At 38.8% G+C, this 25,262-nt stretch overlaps 5 protein-coding genes, 1 long non-coding RNA gene and 1 pseudogene across 7 annotated transcripts; 5 read left to right on the top strand and 2 right to left on the bottom strand.

Moving 5' to 3' along the window:
- The first annotated feature begins 1,152 nt into the window (after positions 1-1,152).
- LOC125222218 (protein WHAT'S THIS FACTOR 1 homolog, chloroplastic pseudogene) lies at positions 1,153-3,022 on the top strand (annotated as a pseudogene).
- Positions 3,023-3,732: 710 nt separating this feature from the next.
- LOC125222220 (uncharacterized) lies at positions 3,733-6,286 on the top strand. Its single transcript, XR_016135247.1, has 3 exons — positions 3,733-5,946; positions 6,019-6,086; positions 6,154-6,286. It is a non-coding gene; the product is annotated as an uncharacterized LOC125222220 (long non-coding RNA).
- Positions 6,287-6,979: 693 nt separating this feature from the next.
- LOC125222217 (uncharacterized) lies at positions 6,980-11,567 on the top strand. The gene is made up of 9 exons (XM_048124717.2): positions 6,980-7,498; positions 8,237-8,276; positions 8,411-8,489; positions 8,621-8,666; positions 8,747-8,845; positions 9,550-9,618; positions 9,689-10,037; positions 10,118-10,272; positions 10,354-11,567. The coding sequence occupies exons 1-9, from the start codon at positions 7,046-7,048 to the stop codon at positions 11,155-11,157; spliced, it is 2,094 nt and encodes a 697-aa protein (XP_047980674.2). The 5' UTR covers positions 6,980-7,045; the 3' UTR covers positions 11,158-11,567.
- A 141-nt stretch (positions 11,568-11,708) lies between these two features.
- On the top strand, positions 11,709-13,780 carry LOC125222219 (putative serine/threonine-protein kinase PBL21). Its single transcript, XM_048124718.2, has 5 exons — positions 11,709-12,240; positions 12,396-12,562; positions 12,634-12,823; positions 12,899-13,290; positions 13,380-13,780. Exons 1-5 carry the CDS (start codon positions 12,153-12,155, stop codon positions 13,596-13,598), a joined length of 1,056 nt encoding a protein of 351 aa, XP_047980675.1. The 5' UTR covers positions 11,709-12,152; the 3' UTR covers positions 13,599-13,780.
- Positions 13,781-14,173: 393 nt separating this feature from the next.
- Positions 14,174-16,820, bottom strand: LOC125218649 (uncharacterized). Of its 2 annotated transcripts, XM_048120365.2 has the most exons (5): positions 16,677-16,807; positions 16,451-16,509; positions 15,174-15,931; positions 14,998-15,081; positions 14,174-14,504 (listed from the first exon to the last, which is right to left on the bottom strand). In XM_048120365.2, exons 3-5 carry the CDS (start codon positions 15,871-15,873, stop codon positions 14,407-14,409), a joined length of 882 nt encoding a protein of 293 aa, XP_047976322.2. In that variant the 5' UTR covers positions 15,874-15,931; positions 16,451-16,509; positions 16,677-16,807; the 3' UTR covers positions 14,174-14,406. The 2 variants fall into 2 exon arrangements, with proteins under 2 accessions (XP_047976322.2, XP_047976323.2); XM_048120366.2 differs by lacking the exon at positions 16,451-16,509 and having other exon boundaries at positions 16,677-16,820.
- Positions 16,821-17,382: 562 nt separating this feature from the next.
- On the bottom strand, positions 17,383-19,763 carry LOC125217968 (U-box domain-containing protein 15-like). Its single transcript, XM_089064832.1, has 3 exons — positions 19,182-19,763; positions 18,687-19,103; positions 17,383-18,509 (listed from the first exon to the last, which is right to left on the bottom strand). Exons 1-3 carry the CDS (start codon positions 19,671-19,673, stop codon positions 17,466-17,468), a joined length of 1,953 nt encoding a protein of 650 aa, XP_088920958.1. The 5' UTR covers positions 19,674-19,763; the 3' UTR covers positions 17,383-17,465.
- Positions 19,764-22,172: 2,409 nt separating this feature from the next.
- On the top strand, positions 22,173-24,530 carry LOC125224360 (cyclin-B2-3-like). The gene is made up of 11 exons (XM_048127753.2): positions 22,173-22,241; positions 22,360-22,450; positions 22,532-22,588; positions 22,668-22,704; positions 22,788-22,916; positions 23,008-23,139; positions 23,289-23,378; positions 23,446-23,667; positions 23,756-23,854; positions 23,946-24,124; positions 24,214-24,530. Exons 1-11 carry the CDS (start codon positions 22,205-22,207, stop codon positions 24,353-24,355), a joined length of 1,215 nt encoding a protein of 404 aa, XP_047983710.2. The 5' UTR covers positions 22,173-22,204; the 3' UTR covers positions 24,356-24,530.
- Positions 24,531-25,262: the final 732 nt, after the last annotated feature.

Raw genomic sequence — 25,262 nt, 5'->3', positions numbered from 1 at the left:
AAACCCGCCAGTTAAGACATGTGTCCGCTTGCACCTTGAACGTTCATGATGCGTGCTATGTTGAGATATTCACATGTAGGTTTTAGTTTAAAAAAAATCACTTTAATACCTAATTAATTTTAGGATAGAAAGAAGTCGTGCATTGCGTTGGAGAGGACGTGGATGACTGGAAGAACCGGTTGAATGAAGAAAGTAGGCCTATTGGAGACATACACCATGGAAGAGGCGACCCACGTGCCTCAGGCGACCTCTTCTTCGCCTCAGAATGACTTCGCTGCTGTCCCACCGTCCGACCTAGCCCTACAATTGAAATTGGATCAATTCTGGATGGAAATTCAAGACTAGAGTTCTAAGCTCGATATCCCCTTTAAATTACTTCAAATATTTTTGACAAATTGCATACCACATATTTGGCCATACATTTAATCTTTCGTTCACGTAACATTGTTGATACTAATAAAAACTAAGATCTGAAGTTATTTATCCACAAAAAGGCTAATGATTCTACATTTTATTCATGTTATTCTAATTTCTGGAAAATACATATAATATCTTATAAAATATCAAATGGAGAAGTCCACATCACAACCTGTATTTCGAGAAATGCATAGGAATTGGGACAATATTATGTGTTAATATGATAGTCAATTTAAAACACGTGGATAAAATAATACTCCGTATTTGATAAAACGATAATGTGTAATTGAATTCGAATCAACATTTTACCAATGTCTTTTAAACCAGTTGATACATTAATGTGTAAATTTTCAAAATTTGAAAAGTGTTAGATGGAATTTGAGCATCTTCCATGATTTTTTGATAATTTACTTTTATTAATTTCTTTGCTCTTTTCTCAAATCAACAATTTTTACTTCTAAAAGCTACTCCATTTTCTTACGGGTAAGAAATATTAAGAATGTTAAGAAGTGGGTGGGACCGGGAGTAACAAATTATGCAAATGTACTTAGCTGTGGTACATCAAAAGTACTTAGCTTTGGTACATTATGATTCGTTTTCTATCATTTATTCTAGATTATTGAAGGATTATGTTTACATAAGATTTTTTGTTTGAGTGCAGGGGTAAATTTGGAAATATGCATATCCATCAATCAATTGCCGGATGAAGATAAAATGGAAAATGAGAAATATATATCTTCAAAGAGGGGTTTTGTGATAAACCCTAGCTAAGTCAGTCATTCTACGAATTCAAATCTCTTCTCGACTGATTCGTGAACACATCACACATAGATGCGATTGGGGCTAATTTCGTCTGTTAATTGTTGCGATATATTGATATATGTTCCCTGCTCGATAGTTTCAAATTGATTATGGAGCCTAAATTCTTACTTTCCTCGCCCAAATTGCCACCATCAGCTTGTGCTGTCCCATTTTTTTGTCTTCTGAAATGTAAACCGTGTGCGAATTTCGGTTTATCAACTACTTGTGGAAATTTGAGCAAGACTTCAGAATTTTGTCTTGACGGGAAATAATGAATCTCGGACAAACTCGAGGAAATATTTTCCGGTTATCAGAGCTGGTGTTGCGAACAGGAGGAAGGAGCTTCCGTTTGACAATGTGATTCAGATGGGATAAGAAGCTGAAATTGGTGTTGAAGATTAGGAAGATTTTGATGAGTCAGCCGGATGGGATTATGGTGCTTCGTGAATTGGGTAGATTTAGAAAAGCTTTAGGGCTGCAAAAAAAAGAGGCGTTTTATCGCGTTGTTGAAGAAATTTCAGGCTGTGTTTGAGATTGTGGAAGAAGGTGTTTATTCACCTCGGTTCAAGTTGACTCCTGAGGCCAAGAAACTTTACCTCGAGGAGATGAAGATTAGGAATGAAATGGAGGATTTGTTGGTTATTAAGTTGAGGAAACTGTTGATGATGTCGATTGATAAGCCGATTCTGTTGGAGAAGATTGCTCATTTGAAGACTGATGTGGGGCTTCCGTTGGAGTTTAGGGATACTATATGTCAACGATACCCACAGTATTTCAAGGTTGTTGCAACAGGACGTGGGCCTGCGCTGTGTGTCTGCAGCAGAGATTGGTGAAGACGAGAATAGGCTGTGAGAAGCGGAAGAGAGAGATTTGATTATTGATCGTGTGCCTAGGTTCAATAGAGTTAAGCTACCAAAAGGGCTTCGTCTTTCGAAAGGTGAGATGAGAAGGATTTCTCTGTTTAGAGATATGCCTTACATTTCGCCTTATTCTGATTTTTCGAATTTGAGGTCTGGTATCCCCGAAAAGGAGAAACATGCTTGTGGTGTTGTTCATGAGATCTTGAGCCTCACTCTTGAGAAGAGAACACTTGTGGATCATTTAACCCAGTTTTGGGAGGAATTTAGATTCTCCCAACAGCTAAGAGGCATGTTGATTAGGCATCCGGATATGTTCTATATATCACTCAAGGGGGATAGATTTAGATTCTGTGTTGTTAGATAAAGACAAGATGCTGCTTATCAAGGAGAAGCTTCGCGCACTTGTTAATGTTCCAAGATTCCCCAAGAGAAATGTTCGTAGGACTGACTCAGGTGAAGCTGAAGGAACAGGGCAAGAAGACATGTCAGATGAAGAGGATGGGGATGGGTGGTCTGACATTGACAATGTGGGAAGCAATGAAGATGGTGATGAGAAGATTATGATGATGAATGGAGCGATGATGATGAAGACGATGTGCCTCCAGACTTCAATGATGGACAAGATGAGCCATTGCCTAGTTTAGAAAGGAGCAAGCCAGCTGGTAGAGTTAATGGCGCAACGAAGAAGAGTGATGATAAAGTTCTTTCTCCTGTTTTCCCAGATGGCACACCAAGAGAACGCTGGTAAATATGAGGTTTATTAGGTCCATCTCAAGGTACTTCTCAAGAATACAAGGAATTAATACACGGTCACTGCTTGTTTTGATCTTGTTGTATCTTTCTTTCAATTAGTTTATTTATGAGATGTATTATGTAGAACTTCTTATCCATGTGAAAATGCATCTTACTTTTCTTAAACATAAACATATGATCTTAAAATTTCAGTCTACCTTCTTTTTGAAACTCTATATGCTTTTACTTTGCATTGTTGCATTTTCACATTTTGCAGTGTGCTACATTTCCTTGTTCATATAACTATTCTTATTCTAAAGTAAATGTTCACCTCATTGTTCTCCATATGCTATAATGGGCCAAAGTCGTACTACAACATGGATATATGATTTGCACTTCTGTTAAAAAGACGCAGAAAGTATATCACCAGTGGAATTTCATTTATGAGGACATGGTTCGATACATGCTTTAGTTGCATTTGAAAGGGCAATCTATCATCCCGGTTGATGTTTGATGGAGTACTTGATATGGAAGTTTGTGAGAGATTTCATGCTAACTCAGATTACCACGCTAAGTTGCTAACAAACATATATTCCTTTAGAGTAACACCTACAGTGTCTGATGCTCTAGCTTGATGAGTATATTTGCTGATTATGGTTTATATTGCTGTTTCCATTTTTATTTGCTCTTCACAAAATGGATACGATGTTGCAAAAAAAAAAGATAATTCTACATTGGCTGCTCTACTTGCTTGTTCTGTTGCCCTACTTTATATGCTTTATAATCAAAAGTGGACAGTAACATCCATTCAGAATAAGATATGAAATGTTTCTCTGTTTATATGGTACATCTGGCACCACTAATGCACATGATCTATGTGTATGTGTTAGTAAATTCAAATTTCAAATAGGGGGGGGGGGGGGGGGGACCTCAGAATTTGATAACATGTTTTTTTTTGTCAGTACCTAACAAAATTTACTGTGATTATTCATCTTATAATTCCCCAAATAATCCTTCTTTCCTCTTTGCTATTCTGTTGTACAAAAATCATAGTAAATCATAAATTGATGAGCAAAGCTTATTTTGGCTCTGTATATATCTTCTTTAGTTGAATGGAGATCAAACATACTTCCATGGATTCCTCAATACCATGTGTTTCATGTGTTACTAGTTTACTATTGATATCTCTGTTAGGAACACTATAAATCTTTTTTGTTTGTGAAAGTGTGGGGACCTGAAAATTTTGGAAAAAGGGAGAATACCAGGTAAATAAAATAACCTACTTTATCGTTCTTTCTTTCTTTCTTTATAGTGCTAACAATGTTGGTTATGTTTGTTCAGGAAAAGTTTTTCTAGAGTGAATGTGAGTGCCATGCAGACGAGGTATTACAAATTTACACAGTATTTATTCGACAGAACACAGATTTACCAATTAAAACAGCTTGTCTTTCTATATTTCACACTATTATTGAATCTTTTCATGATGGGATTTCAGATCTTAGATCTGTTTAATATTCCCATACTCTACTTATCTGTTGCTTTCAACAGCGGGCAAAAGTATGAGACGCGGCACCTCAGAAGTTTCTCATATGTAGGTAAAAGCAAATTATATATGTACACCTATCCAAAAACAAGAGAGTTTTCTATTCATATAATGACTCATTGACATGAATGCTTCAATCCAAATTCTTTCAACTGCATCCATCCACTCATGCAAGATCAAGGGGTCAAAAGGAATCGAACATGATTAATAATTGAGATAGATGCCTGAGATGCTTCATTCTTGGCTTTGGAGGGTTGACTTCTGTGTCTGAGGGCCATATCTTTTTTCTGCTTAGATTAGGAACAATATGTCATGAATCAAACGAATCTGGTTTGGCCATTCATGTCTAGTACCTAAGATATTTAGGTCCCACCATACTTTTTATCCTAGCCTTCGCAATTTCTCTCGACTTTGTGGCTATAAATAGGCTTCTACGTTGTTGCATAATGCTTATACCCTCATCCATAGCTTACTTACAATGCATTAGGTATATCGTTCAAAAGCTACGATTGCTATTCTCCCTCAAGGGCTTCTGACCCTTTGCATGCTTAGTTTCTTCAAGAAATGGTTTCTAAAAGAATGGTAGTGACCAGTGATGAAACTTGGCCAGGAGGCATTGGGGGAGAAGTAGCAATCCATGGTTTTTTGCAGCTTTGCTTTCGCTCGTTTTCCACCACTGGAGCTTTTGTTCTCTCTCCCTCGAGGGTTTCTGGTGTAGTCATAATGAAATTACTCCCAGACCCTTGAGGGTTGGAGACAACAGAACCTCTCTGTGGTTCTCTGCAGCCTAGACGATCAAGTTGTATTTCTCATCTTTCGTGTTTGTGTGTTGCGTGCATGCCTGTTTTTCTGCTGGATGTTTATGAACCCTTGTTTTTTCAAGAACTGACAGTTGTTTGTAGGAAACGTTGTCGGACAAAGTGCTGGATTTGTTCATGGATGTTCGAAGGTGGAGAATGTCTGGAACTGGAAGTTTGTTTCTTAGATAAGAACTGGCCTACCTTAGTCTGTGTTGATTCTTCTATTCTTGATTTTCTTTCTATGCAGAAAGGTTTATTAGAAGTTGGAACTCGAAATCTTGTAGCTTTTGCAGATTTGGTATAATGGAAATTTCCCATTTGTTCTACACATCTGGTGTAATTGTACGCAAGTAGTACTCCAGTTGATGAATCTTATTATATTCTTATTAGCCGTTGCCACAGGTTATGTTATTGGAAAATAAAATACTAGTACTACCTGTTTTCCCACAGGTTAAAAAAGAAGCACATGGATCTTTAAATAATAGGGTAAATTGTTAAAAGAAATTATAGTACTGTAGTAGACTAGTAGTATAAAGTTTCATCGAATTTTTATCCGTACTGTTATTCTTATTTTTCAAGCTGTAGGTGTTATTTTATTTATGTATCGATAACATTGTTTATCTTATCGGTGGGGTATGCTTTTTAGAGAAATTTCAGCACCTAAAATCTGCGGCAGTGTGTGTTGTTGAGCACATAAAAATGCGAAATGAGGAAGATTGAGACATCGTCTTTGAGCACATCATATTTGGAGGTGTGCAGCCTTGATTTGGGTGGAACACTTTGAAGACTAAAGGTGGAGACCCCGGTGAGATTCTTCAAGTACAAATGGGCAGCGCGTTCTCATCTTCCTCATCACTTGTTGCAGGACTGTCACCATCATCACCAACCTGACTTGTAATCGCCTCTATCGTGCATAAACTTGCACGTAGCCAGGTTCTTTATATAGTCTTTACAAATCGTCTCTATCATTCTCCAAACACAGATTCTCTCTGTTTTTCAGGCTCACTCACACCCTTTGCAAACAAAAAGAGCAGCCAGTTTCTTCTTATTATAATTTATACACCACTGAGCTCCAAGAGTTAGAAGAATTAATACAATTTAGACTAAAATAACATATGATTCCAATAAATATCTTTGTCTATCATTAATTGTATTTTGGATTCTATTGTCTCTATCTAAGATTGAATTGATTCATATGGGTCTCCAACTGAGTTGGAAGATTTTTTTCTATACCAATAAATACGTTGGGTTGTCACATAATCCACCCATTATAACCAGGTTCTCTATACAAATCGGGGTACATAATTTGTGATGGGTAAAAAATGAAAGTGACAATCGAACAGAGTATTAGAGCAAAATTTCAAATCGAATAATTTGTGAGATTCTAATTCAGATTCATTTCATTAGCTTTAGATTCATATATGAACTCCTTTAATTCATGTGTATATTGTTACTATTAGTATAGTACTAATTTTGAAGTATTAATTTGTTTCATTTTTATTTTCCTTCTTACTCCATATTACGCAAGTTTTGCATTGGGGAATGATATATAGTAGTAATAAATATAATTAAGTTTTTGTGGACCCTAATTTCTCACATGACATAATTTTGGAAATTGGAAATTGGAAACTGAATCCATGATAATTTGAATTTAAAGTGAGTACCAATTCATACATAAATATAGTTAGCTGTCCAATTTAGAAAACATAACTAACATTATTTTGTAGTATGTCCAAAAACAGAGTAATTTCTCTATCCAATTCACAATAAAAAAGAACAAAACGGCGTCGTTTGGAAGTAGTTAAATTTCCAATTGTATGCAGTGGAAAAGAGAAAAAAGAAAAAGGCTCTCTCTCTTTCTCTCTCTTCTCTCACTCCAAAACCCAAAGACAATGGGTAAGGTACCAACTGCGGCAGCAGCAACAACCGAGATGAAGAGAAAGAAGAAGAAAGGCCGTCCTTTGAAGAATCCCCCTCCTCTCTCCACCCCGCCAAAAACCCCTCTTTCCAATTCCGCAAGCCGACGATCCACGCGCCGGAACCCTAACAATCACGATTCTCCGCCGCGGCCGGAATTCGACGACGACGAAGACGAAGACGAGCGCAAGGAGAAGAAGGTCAAGCTCGTCGTTCGCCTGCCTCAATCGGATGACAAGACTCTTGCCGACGAGAAGAATCAGCACCAGCTCCAGCACAGCGGCGGGCATTCCCACGATTCCAATTCTGGTTCCGAGTCCGGGTCGGGCTATGATTCTGACCCCGAGGATGAGGATCGGGAGGGTTCCGCGAAGAAACGCAAGATAATTGACGACGATGGCGGATCTGACGATGGGGGTTTGGATCAGGTTTGGATTCGCTGCTGAATTCGTTTGATTTTTTTGAAATTGCACGGGATTTCGCGTGGTTCATCTAGAGTCTTTGCTGAAAATATTTGATTTGCTAATAAATTTATTTTTTATGTGAATAATGCGAAGCTAAAGTTTCTATCTTGGGAACATTTTGGCCCCGGAATATCTGGGGGGTTTTAAAATGTGGTTTTTGATCTGATGGGCTTCTGGAATTTCCCGCTCAAAACATTAATGTTTTACTTTTTCTCTTTTTTATGCTGTAGCTTCTGACGATCTGAAGTGAATGTTGTGTTTTGACTCAGTCAAGTTTAAGTCGCTACAATAAAACAGATTAATGATTCTGTTTCCTTGTGAATCTGTGATTTTTACATGATTTCTTTACGTTTCTGTACTTTCTTAAGTAAAACATACATTTATAAACTATCTTGTATATAATCTACTTCGAGTCTATTTATGAAAACCATTCCTTTTCCAAGTACAGAAGTTTGTCAATATATCCATATATTTATCACAACGTTAGAGCCTACAACTTCTATTTTTGTCATTTTTTATATTCGGAATAACATTGTGTTTGCATGCAAATTCAATTTTGGCTTACTTGAATTGATTATTGGGGTATAATTTTCTCTTTGGGACTTCTGATGCTATTTTTTAGTTAACCGATTTTATGTAATTGCTTATTTGAGTGAGTATTGTGGGGGTTTTGAATCATGATGGTTGCATTGATCTTTGCAGGATAAAGAGGTCTTGAAAGTGACAGACACTCCTCTACAAGGTTTAACTCATGATTTTAGGAGTTAGGACACAAATTTAAAGATAAATAAATTTTCTTTTAGTTGAGAAATTATGTAGGGGATTGCGTTCATGTTGCCATTTGACTGTGGACTCTCATTTAATTTTTGTGGACAGTGTCACCCAAGGAGTCTGGTCCCACAGCTCCTTTACCTGAAAAAAAGTTGTTGGTCTTCATTCTTGATAGGCTTCAAAAGTATGTACTTACTTTTGTACTTCTTTTAGTTTCGGTTGATGCTCATCTTTTTTTACCTTTCTTGGACTGTTTTATTTTGGTCCTCCATCACTAGTTTTCAGCAATAGTTTCTTGGATTTATCTTGATGCAGGAAGGACACATATGGGGTATTTTCTGAGCCAGTGGATCCTGACGAGGTGATGACACCAAGCCAGATTGTTTATTATATCATACCGTTCTCTTTTTCTGCTGCTGACCTAGACAATTTTTCTTGCAGCTGCCTGATTATTTTGACATAATAAAGCATCCAATGGATTTTGGAACAGTTAGGAAGAAACTTGAGAGTAGGGCTTACAAAAACTTGGATGAGTTGGAGGTTGGTTTGATGATGAGAAACTGAACTTTCAAGCTTATAATATATAATGCTGTACTCATTGTCTTTGTTTAATTTCTGTTTTGGTGGTTGAAATGGTTGGATAGTGTGGTAGGGTTAGGCCACTTAGGTTTCCAGAATGGTTATCTTAATGAACTCAGTTTTTTATTAATCGATCATATTTTTCACCAAGATCCTAAATTCCGTGGTTTTTGGAGATAACTTATTTAAGAAAAATATCAAAATGGAAGTTGAAAGCTTTGTGCTAAGAGTAGATGTACTGCTACTTGAATGTTATGCGACTTCCGGTGCCTTGACCATGAACTTGCTAAAACAGTAGTTTTTGGGCATAATGATCATTAGATGCTTCCAGAACCAATACAAGCGCCAAGAATTTATCAGGATATGCACATTATGCCATTGACTTGACTTTGTTGAGCTTCTTTTTATTCATTAGGTATTTTATTGTAGTATTATATGGTTTAGGGAATTATTTACACGTACTCTAGGGATTGTGCCGGTAAAGGCAAGGTTTCATACCTTCATGGATTGATTATTAATTATATTATTGCTCAGATTTTTCTGTTTTCTGTACTAGAGCTTGGTTCATTATATTCTTGTCAATGCAGTTTTGGTTTCTTCTATCATGTAATTGAGGCAAAAAGCGATGCGATTGCAACTGAATTTCACTCGATTTTTTATACCAGGCTGATGTAGATTTGATATGCTCGAATGCCATGCAATATAATGCTTCGGATACAGTCTACTTTCGGCAGGTTTGCCTTCTTACCAATTTATGCCTTGTTTCCTAGTTAATCCTTCTATCTGAACAATGGGTAACATTAGGCACGGGCTATACAAGAGCTTGCAAAGCGAGACTTTAAAAATCTGAAGCATGAAGGTGCTGATGGTGTACCCCAGCCCAAGATAGTGCGGAGAGGCAGGCCACCAAGTAGTAAGAATCAAAAGAAAGCTATTGAGACATCCCCAGTAGATCGTGTTGGTACTGACCTTTCTTCGGGTGCAACTCTTGCTAATGGAGAAGATAAGGCAACAGGATCTAATTCGTACAATCTAAGAAAGGCATCACCATTATTTAGCTACAGGTCCTCTGACTCATTTTTGTCACCTTACACCTCAAGAAATGGTGAAAACTACTCCGAGTATTCGACGGATTGGAATAATGAATTTCCAGGTATTTGTCCGGGTGCTTTGTCAAAGTCCTCATCAGTAGTTAATTTCATGCAATGAGTTAACCCCTTTTCCAACTTGCAGCATCAATTTTAAGGGCTGACAATAAATATGGAAAAAAACAGTTTATAGTGGATGAGAACAAGCGCGAGACCTATAGACAATTTGATCCGATGTCTTTAGGCGACAATTCACCCGTTTTATATCATTCAAATGGAAACATGAGGCGACTTGTCCCGGTATATTTCTTCAGCAAAACTGTGAAATTTGTTAACTTGTATGTACCTAACTTACTTACTCCTCCCATTCCCTGCTTGTAGGTGGGTCTTCATGAAGCCCTTGCTTATGCTCGAAGCCTGGCCAGGTATGCTGCAAAGCTTGGCCCCACAGCCTGGAAGATGGCATCGAAGAAGATAGAGGCCGTCTTACCTGCAGGGGTACAATATGGTCCTGGCTGGGTGGGTGAGAATGGAGCAACTCCCCAGCCATTGCCTACCTCAGTCGCAAATCAGAGATCATTTACTGGTGATTTTAATGCAAGGAAACTTGTTACACCCCCAACTTCCGGCTTAAATCCTTCTGTCGGGGGTGGGCCCTGTGAAGCCATGGTCGAAGCTGTTAAGAAACTGAACAGCCAGATTGAGGTGGCGGGACAAGGTGACGTCTCTTCTTGGAGAACACAATTCCCACCCCAGCAAAATCACATGCACAACTCCCATAGAAATGGTTTTAGCGGAATGTTTGGGTCATCTGCAGCAGGTTCTGCTAGAGCAGCAGTGCCACAACCTTCAGTTTCGGAAGGGGTCTCTGCTCCATCTCCAAAGGTGGAAACAGTATCCCCAAGAAGTCGTTCATCAAGTCAGTCTTCAGTTATTGAGCAAGCTAAGTTGCCAGAAGGCAGTAACGGTGTACCCCCTGGATTTCAAACAGCACAGGTTAAATCCTCTACTTCCGTTGGAGAAGCTGATATGCGGAGCTCTGTCAAATCTTCATGGCCAGTGCAGCAGCAAAGATATAACCTTGCAGTTCCACCAGACCTGAATGTTAGAGTCCCAGCCGGCTCACCTGGTTCAAGCCTGCAAATTAGTTCACCACAACAGCCGGATCTGGCATTACAACTCTGAATATTATTCATCCATTTTTAGGCTGCAGCTCTTTGGTGTTTTCAGTGAAAAAAAAAACTCTGGCTTACAATGAAGGGCTGCAGATCGACGACAGAGTTCATCAGAAAGCTTGTATAGATCAATCGTGTATCTAATTCTTTAGGCAGAGTTGAAGAATGTTTTAACATTTATGACTTGGACAATGACCGACCGGGCCAGGCGAGATAATAGGAGCAACACGAGGGGATAGCAAGGTTTTAGATTGGATTACATAGATAGGTTTCTCCATTTGGATATGAATCAACATTAAGTGTAACAATATTTACATGAGCTCATTTATTAGGTCCAAATACTTTATGACAGATCTGGATTTCTTGTCTAGTAACTGTGATATCTTATTAATAGAGCCGAAACGGGCCATATTTCATTTCCGGTTCTCTCTTTCCGATACAATTACCCATATCTAGACTTGATTTACCAATTTTATAGATGGAAAATGATATGCAATAAGGGAATTCAAAAGCATTTGAATGGGCAGGTAATGCTGTCGAAATTGGCGGTATTGTAGGGAATTTCGAGCTAAATGTAGGATCGAGAAAAAGAAAAAGAATGGCCCTAAAATTATGGGGTTATGTTAGAAAGTTTGTTGTGTTACGATTTGAGATGTGAAAAAATCTCAATGTTTTTGTATGGAACACTAATTTTAGTATGTGAATTGTCTGGTTGTGTTTTGCTTATGAGGAGATCTGTAAAATGTGGTGGGATGTATGAGCAATGTGGTGCTTTTCATTACTCAGGAAAAAGGTTGTCCGGAGTTGTGAAAGAAGAGAGAATATAAAGTTCTCTCTCGAAAACACTAGTTGTTCATTCTCTTTCTCAATTCCAGATATGCCTTCTCCCAAATGTCATGATTCGCTAGAATTTCGTGTTTAACGAAAATGGAATTCGCTTTGGGAGGCTAAGCTGGTGGTGTTAGTCTCTGTAAAATTCTTTGGATCCATCTTCTCTACAAGGAGATGAGTTGCTTTCCTTGCATAAGCTTCAGACGCGAAGATATACTGGACTATGACGAAGAGTTGAAGCTAAGATCCATGGAAAGATTAGGTAAATATATATATTCCTTGCTTTGTTTGAAGATGGTGATATATGGTTGATGTTTGATCTTGAAGCAAAGGGAAAGGGAAGCTACAAGGTTAAAGAAGGTAAGATTCATTTGTGATCTCACCTCTACCTGGGTTTTGAATAATCTTGAATTGCAGAGGAGGATGGGAGAGGGAGAGATCAACGCGTTTCCAAGAAGGGAAACATGGCGCGCAGCTTCACACTCAAGGAACTCACAGCAGCTACCCAGAATTTCAAGGACGCCAACATGATTGGGGAAGGCGGCTTTGGCAATGTGTACAAGGGCCGGCTGGAGTGTGGCACGGTACGTAGGTTTCATGCTGGAACGAATAAACGCATCGAGATGTGAATTAATGGTATTAATGATATATGAAGGTTGTAGCTGTGAAGCAACTGAATCTTGAGGGGCTTCAAGGGCACCAAGAATTTGTGGTGGAGGTGCTGATGCTGAGTTTGCTGCACCATCCCAACCTTGTAAATCTCATTGGTTACTGCACCCACGCTCAACAAAGGCTCTTGGTTTATGAGTTCATGCCCAGAGGCAGCCTCGAGAATCATCTCTTTGGTAATTAATCTAGCTAAGCTAATCACATTTAATCATCATGCATAATCCTCCTAATTTTTTAATCTAATCTATCAGATCTAGAGCCAGATCAGGGGCCACTGAGCTGGGAGAAGAGATTGAAGATCGCAGTTGGTGCAGCTCGTGGCCTCGAATACCTCCACTGCCAAGCAAATCCACCCGTCATATACCGTGATCTGAAGTCATCAAACATGTTATTGGACAATGCCTTCAACGTCAAGCTGTCTGATTTTGGCCTTGCCAAACTTGGACCAGTGGGAGACAACACCCACGTCTCCACGCGAGTCATGGGAACATACGGCTACTGCGCTCCCGAATATGCCATGAGCGGTAAGCTAACCTTAAAATCCGACATCTACAGCTTTGGAGTTGTTCTGCTCGAGCTTATCACTGGCCGCAAGGCCATGGACTTCAGCAAGAAACCGGGAGAGCAAAATCTTGTCGTATGGGTAAGTTTTCACGTGTCCATCCCCATATATAGGGTTTGATCATGCTTTGTAAAAAAGACCAGTTTTTGTGATGATTTGGCATTGTGCAGTCACGGCCTTATCTCAAGGACCCGAAAAGGTTTATAGAGATGGTGGATCCTCTGTTGGAAGGACGTTACTCGGCTAAGAGCATGCAACACGCAATTGTTGTGACCGCAATGTGTCTTCAAGAACAGGCGAACAACCGGCCCAGCATCGTGGACATAGTGAGCGCACTCGAGTACTTGCAAGGCTCTGAAAAGAAGAAAGCGACATCGAGGCAGCTCTAAGTAACATCACCATTCCATGTCTTAGCTAGATATCTATGTGTCTACTTGTGTTGATGAACCAGCCCCAAAGCGAATTAGCATCATTGATACTAAGATTAGCTTTTTCTTGGATTCAAGCTGTCTTAGAAGTTTTTTACCTTTTGTAGCTTCTATTTTAAATTATGTTATCATTGTTTCTTCAACATGTGATCCCCAAAAACGTTATCGTAAAACTGCTTAAGATCAACCTGAGAGCTAAGATATTTAGTTAAAGATAAAAATATGAAAATTTTATTCCAAAAATTTAGAGATTATTATTGTAACCCTTAAAAACTACACATATTGCCTCAATTGGTGGAACCAGTTATATGCCAAACAGAGCGATCAAAATCAATGCATACTATCTTTGCTCATAAACCACTAACTCTATTAGTAGATAATTGTCCAAAAATAGATATGTAAAATGACTCAAAAATGGACTATTTATACCTATTACGTCCTTGTCGAAATCATGCAAGCAGCTAGAGTTCAAATGTTGTTGGGATATTTCATCACTAAATCACTCATCAGCAAAAGAGGACTGACAAAAACGAAAATAAAAGCTCGAATAGTTAGAGTTGAAAAAGTTTAATGATGCAAGAGTAAGAAACAGAAGTTACATTCTGATAAATGCTTATTTCCTAAAGAGCATCAAATAACTGAGAATGCCATAATATGGCTGAAAGATAACTGCTGTACTTAGTTTTACAAGAACCTAATAAGGAAAAGGATTTAATCTAAATATATAGATAACGCAATAAGCACATAGATTTCCCACAAGTCTCACCAGTTAGCGCGTGTTTGCTTGCAATAGCTGACCTGTTACAGTGTTACCCGGTGAAGGTTTGATAAAAATATTCATCGCCTTCATCCTCTGCATCTCGTTTCCTGTAACAAATACAATGCAGAGAGTGCATCTGAGTATCTAATAGACGACCAGAAATTGCTAAAGATTATCTTCAGAACCAAATAGAACGCTAACAGATAGCATACACCAATTTCCAAAAGGGGGACTAAAGAAATATCTCAAAGCATATATATTCAAAGAGAGATTTGTCCTTCCCATAACATTGAAGAGGGCAGTATAGGCTGTTCTCTGCTAGCGATGGGCTGTTGATCCAATTTTAACCATTAGGGCCTCGAAGCACCAATACTTAGAAATTCATATACATCAGATGTCAACCAATGTAAATTATTTAGAAGATTGTTTAAAGACCAAATCATACTGCCTTTGGCATCATTATATTTCCCATAAAGACCAACAAATCACAACAGGTATCCTTATTTAAATTTCAGTGATCAAAACTTTCTTGGACAAATACAACATATAGCTCATGTTCCATGTATGAAACCAAAAAATAAATAAAATTATGTTGTCTACCTTCCTCAATTGTCAACTGGATTGCTCTTTTCTCCAACTCTACAGCATGCTTACTCAGCTCTGAGGGGGGTAGATGCATAAGCGCTGAAGCAAGTCACGCAAAACAAACAGTGTCTGTCAGATAATATAGCGCATAGATTAAACATTCACCAAACACACAGAAGAAAAAGACTCACTCTGAGTGTAGTCTATTTGGTTAGCTTCATCATATTGTTTAAGAGACTTCTGGAGGTGGATGAAGCGCTCGGTTTCCATTCTTAGCAGATCATTGGTGGTCTTAAAATCAACGGTACGAGGAAGCTCATGAGAAACCTTAACCACTGGAGTGCTATTGCTATGCTTCCCCAAAGAATTAGGCACCGATGGGCCACTACTTGAAAAGGCCATGATTGCTGTCAGCTTGTTTGGTGTAGCTACTGGACTTTGATGAAGATTGCCATTCTTCACTGTCTTCTGATTAACATCTTGCCGTGATTGACCTACTGCATTCTTTGGTTCTGAACAGCTTGTAATTTTTTTCTCGACATTGTTATGAGGTCTTCCGACTCCAAGTTCTAGCTCAAATCTCCTGCGTGCGTTCATGACATTCTCATTTGTACCATTGTAGGCTGAGTATGCGAGACCTTGGGAACTTGAGGGGCGCTCAGGCGTAAGTCTTTTATTTCCACAAACCTTAACCGTGTCACCACATGATTTCCCACCTCCAGGATGAATATTCTCTGGCTGCTTATGAATTGATCCCACATTTTCATTCTGCAAATCTCTGAGGGCCGTCTTTTTCACAGAACCAGGGAACTGCTTATCGTGAGCAGGAGCAGGAGTGGGAGTCCCACCACCAGCCATTACATTTGTGTTACGTTCAGCGTTTATCATCATTGGAAGTCAATCCAGCTTGGAAGTAGTTCCCACAAAATATCCCAGCCAAAGCAGTGATCTGCAGCACAAACATAAGATATTGCTCGTAATACATTGCTTAGAGTACAGAAATTCGTATATTTCAATGGCTCAAATCCCCACATCAAGAGATTTTTAAAAATTCACAAACTTTATTCGTTTAGTAATGACAACCAGAACAAGTGTATGTACCACTGCCAGAACCAGATTACATGAACTAAACACAGAATTGATACAACTATTTTCACCAACAATTTAAAGACATTCTTCCCACCCACCCATCCCCCCCCAACAAACACTCAATAGTTGCACAACCTTAAAAATTCCACTCTGTATTATAAAGTTCCGAAATGCAGAAAAAGCAGCTAAAAATTGAGATAAATTAATAGTAATTCCGTTCCCCATCAACAACTAAAAACTTCAAAAATTAACCAATAGACAAACCAAGACCTAAAAATGAACCAGCTAGCATACAAACCTTTCTAAAATTTACTACTCCTATTTCAAAATAGAATAGACAAGGACATGCGCAAAACACTCCAATTCAAAAGACGAGAACCTTATCTGACTATGTAAAACCGCAATTGCGCCGAAGAAAATGAATATCCCCACAAAACCCTACATGAATTGCACAATCAAATTAAAATACTGATAATACGAAGAGTAGATACAGAAAATGAGAAATAATCATTTGAATTGTGGAGTTTTGCGGTTGAGCTAGAAAATAAAAGAGGTGAAGAGAAAAGGAGGAGGTAGTGATAGTAGGGAAGCGGAGGGAGACTAACCGGAGGAGTGGGTTTTGCAGATCGGCAATAGCGGATGTGGGGGAGACGGCGCCAGAGGAGAGGAGGTTTTCAAATAACAGAGCGCTCACCTGCATTTATTTTCCACATTTAATTTTGAAATCTAAGTGTAATTATTAATTAGAATATGGCTAAATTGCTACCAACATTGATTCGATGGTTTTTGTGGCTACTTGTTATAAATTAGTAATAGTAATGTTATATATTGTAGTGAAAAATGAATACACAGAATCTCTTGTGTGCTCGAATAGCACCACACGCTCTAAACAATTTGTAAGATGATTAGGTAATAATTAAATAGGACAAACAATAATTAAGTTGATAATACTCTAGTAACTAAGAATGGTTGTATTGTATGCTCGTGCTCAGGCGAGATCATCTCAAACTAAAATTAAGTTAATAATTGACGAATCTCTTTCGTACTTAGTACTTTGAAATATATTTTTAAAGATACATGTAACTTGAAACGAGTCTAATTATTTACACTTTGTTATGATGCTAAAACGAATTTCACTTCTACTAATTCTGATTTTTTGTATTTGTTAACAATTTTGAAATGAATTTCACTTGAAACGAGTCCAATTATATGGTTATGAGTTATGACTTGATTGTAGTGAGGTTACGATTCTAGAATGATTATTATTCCATCCGTTCCGCTTTAGCAGTCTCAGTTATTTTTGAAGAGCAAAAATGATGGAGTAGTAAAAAAACAGAAAACAATGTACAGTTTTGTAGTTGCATTGTTACAACAACAAAAACAGTGGGAGGTATCTAGGGAATTTCTTGAGCCTTGCTGGCGAGCCGGAGCATGGTGTTGGCCTTCCTCCGCCCCCTCTCCGTGCCGTTATTCGAAACATCAATCACATACTCATACATACCATACTGCAACGCCGCAAGTATCATATTACTATTATTCGATCCCAGCTCCAGCAGCACCGCCAGCGCGCACTCCTTGTTCTTGGGGCTCCCATCCCGCAGCAGCTTCACCAGCGTCTCTATGAACGGCAGCTGCCCCAGCTCCCTCCTCCCCTCCGGGCTCGACGCCAGCACCAGCAGCATCGACAGCGTCTCGTTCATCATCTCCAGCTTCTCGTCCTCCAGTATCCTCAGCAGCGGCTGCACGATGCTCGCCTCCACCGCTATCGCTCTGTTCGCAGGGTTCAGGCAGAGGTTGAACAGCGCTGTCACCGCGTCCTTCTTCCCTCTCATCGTTCCCACTCTTAGCAGCTTCACCAGCGGTGGGATCCCGTTTAAGGATCCTATCTTCGCCCTGTTGTCGTCCAGCATCGAGAGGCTGAAGAGCGCGGCGGCTGAGTTTTCTTTGGCATCGATCGTTCCGTGCTCGAGGATTTCTATTATGGCGGGGATGGGATCCTCCGCGGATATGAGCTGCTTGTTTGATTCGTCGATGGAGAGGTTGAAGAGGGCGGTCACGGTGTGCTCTTGGATTCTCGAATCCGGATAGGATAGGAGCTGCACGAGGCGCTGGATCCCTCCTGCGTTGGCGATCAAGCTTCTGCTGTTGGAGCATTCCTTTGACAGGAAGCGGATCTGCTCCACCGCGTCTCTCTGCTCCTCTAGCTTGCTCGAGGAGAGGCTCTTCACGAGGGACAGGATCTTTTCGTCGTTTGTCGTCTCTGCGCTCTTGGGCGCCTCCTTGGAGGGCTGGTAGTTGTTTTTCTCGCACCACTGCAGGATCAAGTTCTTGAGAGCGAAATTTGGCGCGAGAAGCAAGTGCTCCAGAGTTTGCCCCGTCTTGGGACAGGTCTGGTGGTTCGAGTCTAGCCACTTCTGTATGCTTCTTCTCTCGTACGTCTGCACCAAAATGAGTCCACGTAAGAGAATGAGGGAAGTTGGAAGCAATATGTAAGTGTTGTTGAACCTCAATTAGTTTGAGGCCTTTTGGGAGTGTGCAGACTTGAACCAAAGCAGACATTATCAAGCTACAATCGTAACAAAAAGGTAGAGTGAAAGAAACATGTGTGTACACACCTGCCCTGTAGCAACGATAACAGGATCAGTCATGATCTCGAGTGTGATCGGGCACAAGAACTCGTTGGGGATGGAGAAGGAGGAGGGGGCTACATTGAGGCGTTTGGGCTCATCGACCGCTTCCTTTTCCTCGACGCCTGCAAAGCGCTTCAACTTTTGCACAAGGTTGAGGACTTGCTGCTGGCACTCACTGCTTATGCCCCATCTTTCATTGGAGAGTTTGTGAATGCTTAGAGTCTCTTCGTGGAGCTCCTCGGGCGTGAACAAGGAGAGCTTGACCGCCAGCCTCTCAACGCTGGCTATCTCCGCGTTTCTGTCGTTTGTAGACAGTGCCACCATCAAGTCCATCGTCAGCTCCATGTCCTGCGTGTCTGTCCTCTTCTTCGCTCGTCTCAGTTGCACGCGCTGCAACTCCATCTGCAATACATGCACATGAGACTGATTTTGATTTTGATGAATGATGAATGTGTGTGTCCAGTGTCAACCAACTCCTACATGCTCTTTATCTTGTTGAGAAATCCCAAGCTCCTCATAAGGCATTCCTTCCATAGCAGCGCTTATACTCTCATAAACAGTGTGAAATCGGCCCATCATACTCTCACTTTCCAATGCCTGAGAATTAACATAAAAGCATTTAAATACGCAAGTGTTGGGGCTTCGAAGAATTAGAAAATGTGCGATCAATATATAAGTGCAACGGACCAAATAAATCTTGCTGCCATCGTGGCAAAATCGCAAGAGCTTCCGGGCAGATCGGAAGGCCTTGTTGAGCTTCTTGAAGCAGGAGATGGCGGGCAAGGGGACGTCGGCGTTGTCGACTTCCCTGATATCTTCGAGAAACGGCAGGAACAGCTTCATGCGCCGCACCAGATTCGCGCCCTCCTTCCTCTGAGTACGCCGGAACTCGCCGATTTTCTTAACGGATTCGATGACGGCGATCGAATCCTCTACCAAATTCTCCTCCGACTTTGACCTCCCTCTCTCCATCTCCTAATTCATCACTTTTTCCAACCTCAGATTCTTCATCACTTTTAACCAATGATTTCAAATTCTTCTTCGTTTCTTTGTTTTGGTGATTTGGGAGGATTAATTTAGGGGATGATTGAGAGGCTAGGAGAAATTCTTATTACAGAATGTAGTGAAATTTTGTGTATAATTCTCCGGGATTAAAGGCGTGTTGAAAGAGATGGTATCACAATTTTTTCGCAGTGGAAATGGATATTTGAAAATTTACTGTTTCTGACACCAATTTATAACTACATAACCAATCATTTTTATCAACTAGTAGGAGTAATTCAACAAGTATCGTATTTTGTGTAGTGTATGCTTTTGAAGTAAACTTAAAAAAAGGCTTGAAAATTATTGTAAAAAGTATTTAAATCCAAGCTAGCATATAAAAACTTAAGTCCACCATCTTAGTCATTTCAGCGTTCGAACTACATAGGATTTTTAGTGGTACATTTACATGAATTTAAAAGAGAATGTTGTAATAAATTGGGTGATAACTTTAAAGATGATAAACGAGTTATTTTATCTATGAGTTTTGTTGAATAGTGATAAATTGTGAAGAATTGAATGTTTTAATTTATAATGACGTGATTGAGTTTTATTTTAAAGTTAGTGTAGTGATCGAATGGCATGGAACTCGTCCATCCTTAACCAAATGGTCAGGGATCGATCCCTATGGAGCAGCTTTAAATCTTTGGGCCAGCTGTCCCATCCATTGAGGTGCCTACTAATCAGCGCGGGGAATAGCCACGCTTTAAATCCTTGGGCCATAGTCACGCTTTAAATCCTTGGGCCAGCTGTCCTACCCACTGAGTTCTACAAATCAAATAGTCACTGGGTCTGCCGATAGATACCCTTGATAATTACAAAGAAAAAGAAATTTTAAAAATAATGAGTAATTATCCATTGTATTGAAAAAAAATTGAAGATCTGAAGTAGGGTGACGATTTCTTATGCTAATTGGGAGTTTTAATCGTTCTATCTCTCAATAAGATTTTCAGTTTGCCTATCAAATGTGCTTGTCAAGAGCTTGTTTTCATCTTTTACTCAATTAATACATTCCTTCAACTTCACTCGAATTTTAAATAATTGATCAAATATGGATTTACTAAGTGCAAATTAATTACAAAATCAATATTCAAATAACCGTTAAATCGTATGAAATGCAATTACTTATATTCAAATAATTTTATACTTGATAGTGTATACATGTATCATGCATCCTTTCACTTTAGTCTCATTTTATCATTTTGGGATATTCATTGTTAGATGTCTTATTTCACGTCTACTATATTGGCAAGTAGATCCACAATTATATACTCCCTTCGTCCCACAAGAATATGCACTATCTAATTTTGGAACTTTTTTTCTCTCTAATGGGGTTGACTCAATCTCCACTAACAATACGTTATTTACTTTTTCTCTCTACCTATCTCTTATTTTACCAATTATGCATTAAAACTCGTGCCGAACCCAAAGTGCATATTATGTGGGACGGAGGGAGTATATAATATATTTGATTCAATTTCTCCTCACATTTAACTATAAAAGTGTAGTCCACATTCAACTAACATTTTCACTGATGCACTATTTATTAGTGCTAAAAATACTTGCAACTAGAGACACAGAGTTTTGATTTTGGATTTATAAACTCATCATACATGAATAAACAAATAATAGAAAACATATAAAAGAAATACGGAACAGAAATAGAGTTTTAGGATTCAACTACTACGAACTATTAGATTTTAGTTCACTTATTCAACAGAAAGTTCGAATTGTGAATACTCAAATCTGTGAATGCCCGAATTGTGGCTTGTTGTAAACTCAATCCTGCTTCCATGGAGCGGTGTGTTGCGAACAATTATCGTAATCAAAGCTGTGAATCTCAAATAGCAAAAGCCCAAAATTCAGATGTTAGTGCAAATTAAGAAAAATAACCTAAAATAGATTAATAATGATGGAAACACATTCTTTTCAAATCTACTTAAATGATAACGTACCGAAGAACCAACATCTTGTCCTTGTGAAAAATTCGGCTTCCACACCAACACTAATTTCATCGATTAACCAGTCTTATGGGACAGTTGCGAATCATATTAAAGTTGTGATTTTTATTCGAAAGTTCAAAAATCACGAAGTTCTTACAATTTTATTCAATTTGTTTATTCAAACTACGAAATAAGCAAAAAAGAATTGTGGATTGAAGTGAGTAAAGTAAGTTAATTATTGTTTGACTAGGGAAGTATTAATAAACAATCGGGGGGAATTACGCATTTTAATGAGAAATAAAGTAAGAAAATTAATTAATTTGAAAAAAAATCAGATGCCATAATTGGTGGTTAGTTAAGAAATTAAGAAAATCAGCGTTAGTCCTAAGATGGAACAACTTTCATCGTGCAACCAATTTCGTTCACTAGCCGTTGTTTTCAAATATATCTTATAAAAAACCAAAACCCTTCACGAATTCACATTCAACAAGCCAAAGCTTTTTCTGCTTCGAGAAGAAGATGGATGGAGCAAGTGACAGACATTCAAACATTCATGGTAATCTGAAATTTGAAAAAGGTTTCAATTTTCACTTTTTCGATGAGAGAAAAATGAAATCCTGTGGTATTTCTTGAATATCTAACTAAGATATTGCATGTCTATTTCTCTATCTTAGGGGGAATGAAGTTGACTGGGCACAGCAGGAAGGCGTTGAGCACAATCGACAGCAATGTTGTACAAGTTCACAAAAGGGGCGTCTTGACAGTGTATAAAACCATAAACAATCAAAATTTAGTTTTCATGTTAATATGAAGCTCTATTTCTTCATATCTGTTGATCTTGTTTAGGAAAAATACCGCCATCCAGAAGAACCGCGTGGCTCCCCTTCATCGTCCACTTACTAGGTTTGCATACTCATTTGTATTTGTCTGAAAAATCTGCGCATTTTCCTGTCGGAATTTTACTGAATCTTGATACTTGTAGGAAGTTTGCTGCACAATTAGCTGTCAAAGAGGAGCAGGTGTGTATCTCATTGGAGAAGTTGTCACACTTTAGGCATGATTTAGTGTTTATTTTACTCAAGAAATGGCTATCTTGATGCAGGAAGTGAAGCCATCAGTCCAGCATCAGTCAGCAGACTGCATTTTCATCGATGCAGAAGCCTCCGAGGACCATGATGTGGCAATGTTTGTGCAACATACAGAAGCTATGCTGGTGGAAATTGATCGCATGGTATTATTCGTTTCTTGTTGCTTTGCTATTTGCTAAAATGGTTGCATATATCCATATGTTGAATGCAAATTTGTGCTGTGAATTTGCCTAGGATGCCGAAGTTAAGATGGAGGACCTCGACTTGGATGAGACAATCGTGGATATAGATGCGTGTGATAAGAAGAATCCACTTGCAGTTACTGAGTATATTGATGATATATATGCATATTATAAAAGCACTGAGGTTAAAACCTTTCTCTAATAGCTTGAGGCGATGATCAGTCTTAGTGTTTAGATGCTATTTCGACTTTAAAATCTTACTGTTTTTGTAACATTTGTGAGAATGTCAAATTAAATAATAGCAACTTGTTTGAACTTTATATCTCGTTGTAGAGCTCAAGCTGCGTCCCATCAGATTACATGGCTCGACAGGTTGATATCAACGACAGAATGAGGGCCATTCTCATTGACTGGCTGATCGAGGTAAACTTAATAAATGCAGCAGAATATCAAAAAAATCAAGCAGCTGCTGAAATTGCATGTTATGCAGGTGCATTACAAGTTCGAGCTGATGGATGAGACGTTGTATCTAACTGTCAATCTCATCGATAGATTCTTGGCAGTCCAGCCGGTCGAGAGGAAAAGATTGCAGCTTGTTGGAGTAACTGCGATGCTCCTAGCCTGCAAGTACGAGGAAGTGTCTGTTCCTGTTGTGGAAGACCTTGTGTCGATATCCGACAGAGCCTACTCTAGAAAAGAAGTCCTCGAAATGGTAGTCCACAAAATGCTCCTAATGTTCACTGATTGATGATTACAGTAATCATTGTTGATTTCAACTGTTTGTGTTGTTTCTTTTGCAGGAGAAGTTGATGGTCAATACCTTGCAGTTCAATCTGTCGCTTCCAACTCCATATGTGTTCATGAGGCGCTTCCTAAAAGCTGCGCAATCCGACAAAAAGGTTTCTCGATCATCTACTTTCTTGCAAACAAAACACACAAATGTAGGAAGCATTGATGTTTGAGTGATGATGAGATTGTTTGTTTCCCCAGTTGGAGCTCTTATCCTTCTTCATACTCGAGCTCTCACTCGTTCAGTATGAGATGCTCCGATTCCCACTATCCCTGCTTGCGGCTGCTGCAGTCTTCACTGCCCAATGCACTCTCACCGGATGTGAAATGTGGAGCAGGACGTGCGAGAGGCATTCTAGCTACAACAAAGACGAACTCATGTTAGTTGGCGTATACATGAGTTGAAATTGAGCAAACACGACACATTGTTGATGAATCACACTGGTTTTTTGTTTTTTTTTTTCCGCAGGGAATGTGCAAGACTGATGGTGGCTCTCCATCACAATGCAGGAAAGGGGAAGCTTACCGGTGTGTTCAAGAAGTACTCGACTTCTAAATATGGCTATGCTGCTAAAATGGAGGCTGCTGTGTTTCTCCAAGATGCAGAATGATGATACAGAAAGAGAATATATACTACAAAATACGATGGTGCAGAAATTATTTGCTTGTCTACAAGATTTAATATTTTTCTTGTTTTTCTCCATCAAGTTCTTGGTGATGGTAGCCATTTAATATTCATGATTAATAGCTTCAAATTGATTGATTTTGGTTGTTGCTTCTACATAATGTGAGGGTTACTTATACATTTCATTGAAGGATGGATATATATATGTGATTGTTCATTGTTGTATGCATAGTTAGTTTATGTTTATGCGCTTATGAATATCCATCACTCTAAAATCTAAAGAATGTAATATGAATATCTTAGTGTACAAGCACCATTAATGAATAATAGTAGTGCAACTGAATTGATCAGTGAATTCAAAAGAATATCTTAACCAAAGCAAAGCTTCTGATCATGAACCAGAGCCATTCCTTATAAGATTCAAGAACTTGAACAACCTCAGACATGTGACAGCGTATCTGATTTAAAAATCAACCCCAACTTCATCACCTCATTTTCTACAAATCCACTCAAACTTGTGTCAAAACATACTCGCACAACCTCATTATCTGCTTCCATCTCCAACAGAACAACTCCTTAGCCGTACACATCACATTAAATTCGCTGCATATTGACATGATTCTTTTGGTTATTAAATTGTCTTACACTTTCCAAAGAGCTTTGATTCTTAGTACTATATGCTACTTACTTTAGTGAATATATTATACATCTCCCGTTTCTTGAAAACTCTCTTTCGATTTAAAATCATCATGGTGGCATATAAATGATAATCACCTTTCGTTTGAGATAATGTTACATTCTGAAAAAAATTTCAGATTTTTGTGCCACTAATTTTTACATTTCTCCTTAAACTGTTTGCTGCTGTCAAATTTGTTGATCAGTCTAAAATTAAC

This window comes from Salvia hispanica, chromosome 1 (assembly GCF_029641045.1).
Source record: "Salvia hispanica isolate PSC_SH4W2 chromosome 1, Shi_PSC_v1, whole genome shotgun sequence".
Lineage (NCBI taxonomy): Eukaryota > Viridiplantae > Streptophyta > Magnoliopsida > Lamiales > Lamiaceae > Salvia > Salvia hispanica.
The sequence above is the reverse complement of the archived record's forward strand: the minus strand, read 5'-3'. Positions and strand labels throughout refer to the sequence as shown.